The sequence below is a fragment of the Letharia lupina genome (genome assembly GCF_014066315.1).
Source record: "Letharia lupina isolate WasteWater1 chromosome Unknown contig_18, whole genome shotgun sequence".
In the NCBI taxonomy this organism is placed as follows: Eukaryota; Fungi; Ascomycota; class Lecanoromycetes; order Lecanorales; family Parmeliaceae; genus Letharia; species Letharia lupina.
This window is the reverse complement of record NW_023502987.1, coordinates 1,192,754-1,195,266: the sequence shown is the minus strand read 5'-3', so window position 1 is coordinate 1,195,266 and position 2,513 is coordinate 1,192,754. Positions and strand designations below refer to the sequence as shown.

The 2,513-nt window shown below is 49.4% G+C and overlaps 1 protein-coding gene across 1 annotated transcript; it reads left to right on the top strand.

Moving 5' to 3' along the window:
* Positions 1-1,406: 1,406 nt before the first annotated feature.
* Positions 1,407-1,678, top strand: HO133_003800 (uncharacterized protein; the record flags this gene model as incomplete). The annotated part of the gene is made up of 2 exons (XM_037294722.1): positions 1,407-1,411; positions 1,474-1,678. The coding sequence occupies 2 exons, from the start codon at positions 1,407-1,409 to the stop codon at positions 1,676-1,678; spliced, it is 210 nt and encodes a 69-aa protein (XP_037149410.1).
* Positions 1,679-2,513: the final 835 nt, after the last annotated feature.

The window sequence follows — 2,513 nt, the reverse complement described above, 5'->3', positions numbered from 1 at the left end:
TCGCACCATTAGGATATGTCCATAACGGACTTGTTCATAAAAACTGTTTAGCCGGCTTTAAGGATCATCCACTTTCCATGCCACTGGCCCAATGAAAGCGCTCGGAAAGTAGCGTTTTTAACTGAGCGATGTTCCCGCGTTTGATATGTTCCTGTATCTGATTTCAAGCGGTGATTGGAATTAGACTTTGCCCATCCAACGGACATCGCTTGACAGTTAAAACAACATGTAGGCAAAGTGGGATGGAAACTCAAACGGCTAAGGTAAGACATTGAACAAATGTTGACTGACTAAACGTTGTCGGCTAGTATTCTTAGTGAACTGCCGGTACAAGGTAGGTGACGCTGGTCGTCGCTCTTGCCGCCCAATCAGAAAGATCGATCCTCTGCGAAAGCCACCAGATGATGAGTGCGTATTTCTAGATTAACCTTTACCGGTTTTCTCTCGCAGACTGTAGACGCCAAAAACGTGATCGATCGGCTGTAAATGGCCCGTGCTCTCGCACGTGTCATTATGCGTTCCCCAGAGTGCCAATGCGCAAGCGGCTATCGATTAGTGCATTCTGCACGCTTAGATAGGAGCTTAACTTTAGAAAAGTGGTCCAAGCTTTCTCATTGCTCCCTGAATTGCTCAAAACATTACGGGGTGCCTTAGTTTGTTGACCCTCAGTCAAGCCGGTGCTGCATACTGACGTGACCCCCAATATCTCTGCCTGGAAGCTAGATCTGCCATCGCCCATGTTCTACAGGGATCGCAAATATCTCCATGAATCCTAGGTGGGGGTTGGCTCTTGTCAAGCCCAGGAAGCTATCGGGGAACAACATTCCGGCGGCAGTCCCTCAGTGGATGAGGGTGGTTTGGTATCCGAGATCTTCTCGTGTCTCATGATCCGCACAGGATTAAAGGGTGCCATCCTTGAATTCGACATGTACCTGGTAAGCTTGCATTGTAAATGTACTACCGCTGGACATTCACTGGGTAAGATCTTCGTCGTTGACATTTGCCGGATGTCATCCCGCTGTATCTGCAATGTCCAGATCCTGGCCAGTCGGAATAACTGATGCATGGGCTGGAGAGAGTGTGGGCACTTACCAGGAAGGACGTCATGCGATTTGGTTAAGGTTTGGGAGAAAGTCAGATTGACAATGCTAGCACGAGCTGAAACGCTAGATCGTAGCAGGTCGAAGAAGGCGTCGATGCAACTGCTGCCTTCCTATAAAAGCCATGTAGTCCAAGCACTCAGACATCAAGGCTGACGAACCCTTGCAAGTCCTCGATGATCCAACGACCTTGAACTTTCAAACAACGCCGTAGCAAAGACCCGGCAGCCTCAGCCCGTACTCAGTCAGCAAACATCGTCGTTTCGTCTCAGCCGCTGGCTATTGTTGTTGGCTAACCGGAAGACCATGACGTGCGAGTCCTGTATAGTTATGTAAGGATTACGCTCACTGACCGATACTCTTTTTCGTCCAGGACTCCTCCTAAATCCGAAGAGAAATCCAACCGCCCAAATTCACCGAGACCGCAACTCGAAGGTTGGAGGGAGGATCTGCAGAGCCATGAACAGGTCGCCATCGGACAAGAGAGGGAAAGATCGGAGGCGGAGATGAAGGCATTTCTCGATGACATTGAAGAGAAGATAGACGGACCAAAGGATATAAGAGGGCAGGAGACGTGAGCAGTAACAATAGAAGGATAAACGGCGTTGAGAAACGTGGTCCTCTCAGATGGATAACAAAGGAATTGCTACGACAATGGGTTGCACGGATGCAGGAAAGATTCATGCGTAGGACATGAGCAATGATTTGTGTTTGATGACTGTGTATGCTGGACGAATCTACAGACAACATCGCACGTGTTGTAATGGGACACCTCTGGCTTATCTAGTGCTTCTGGGCAGCAGGTAACGGCAGTGTCAGCGCAACCATAGTTGTAATATGGTAACAGAACATAAATAACAAGGCTGGAAAGTTATCACATCAGACTGAACCCTGCGTCCAATGCCTTATCTGTGCTTACGGGAAAAATCAATCATCCGTTGGCCGGTCAGGATGATAGTCCGTAAAGTTGACTGCGCGATTGGAGAAAGCTAGGTCGGGCCTGCTGCACGAACGGACGGTCTTTGTGCGGCTGAGTATGAGAAAGAGGGTAGTGAAGTTCTTTACATGGTACCAAGAGATCTCGTGATGGAATGTCGTTGGTGAAGATCGCCCGGCAACGCCACCCAGTTCCGGCCCCCATACTTCTAGCGCGCCGCGGCGGCGGCATCAACCTTCATACAACGTTGTCATCTTGCACCGCAGTCTGCCCATCATATCTTGTAGCTCAAGTCTCCTACTCCTCTGTACCAATATGACCCAGCTCTTGATCTTTGAGAGCTACGTGTCTAGAGGCTCTTTGTGTCTCTCGATGCATTGTGGGATGTTATTGAGCTACGATCGCTCGGTATCGGCGTCGGGGAACCTCTTCCATGCTTCCAACCATCTAGGCCACTGCTTCTAACCTCAAATCGG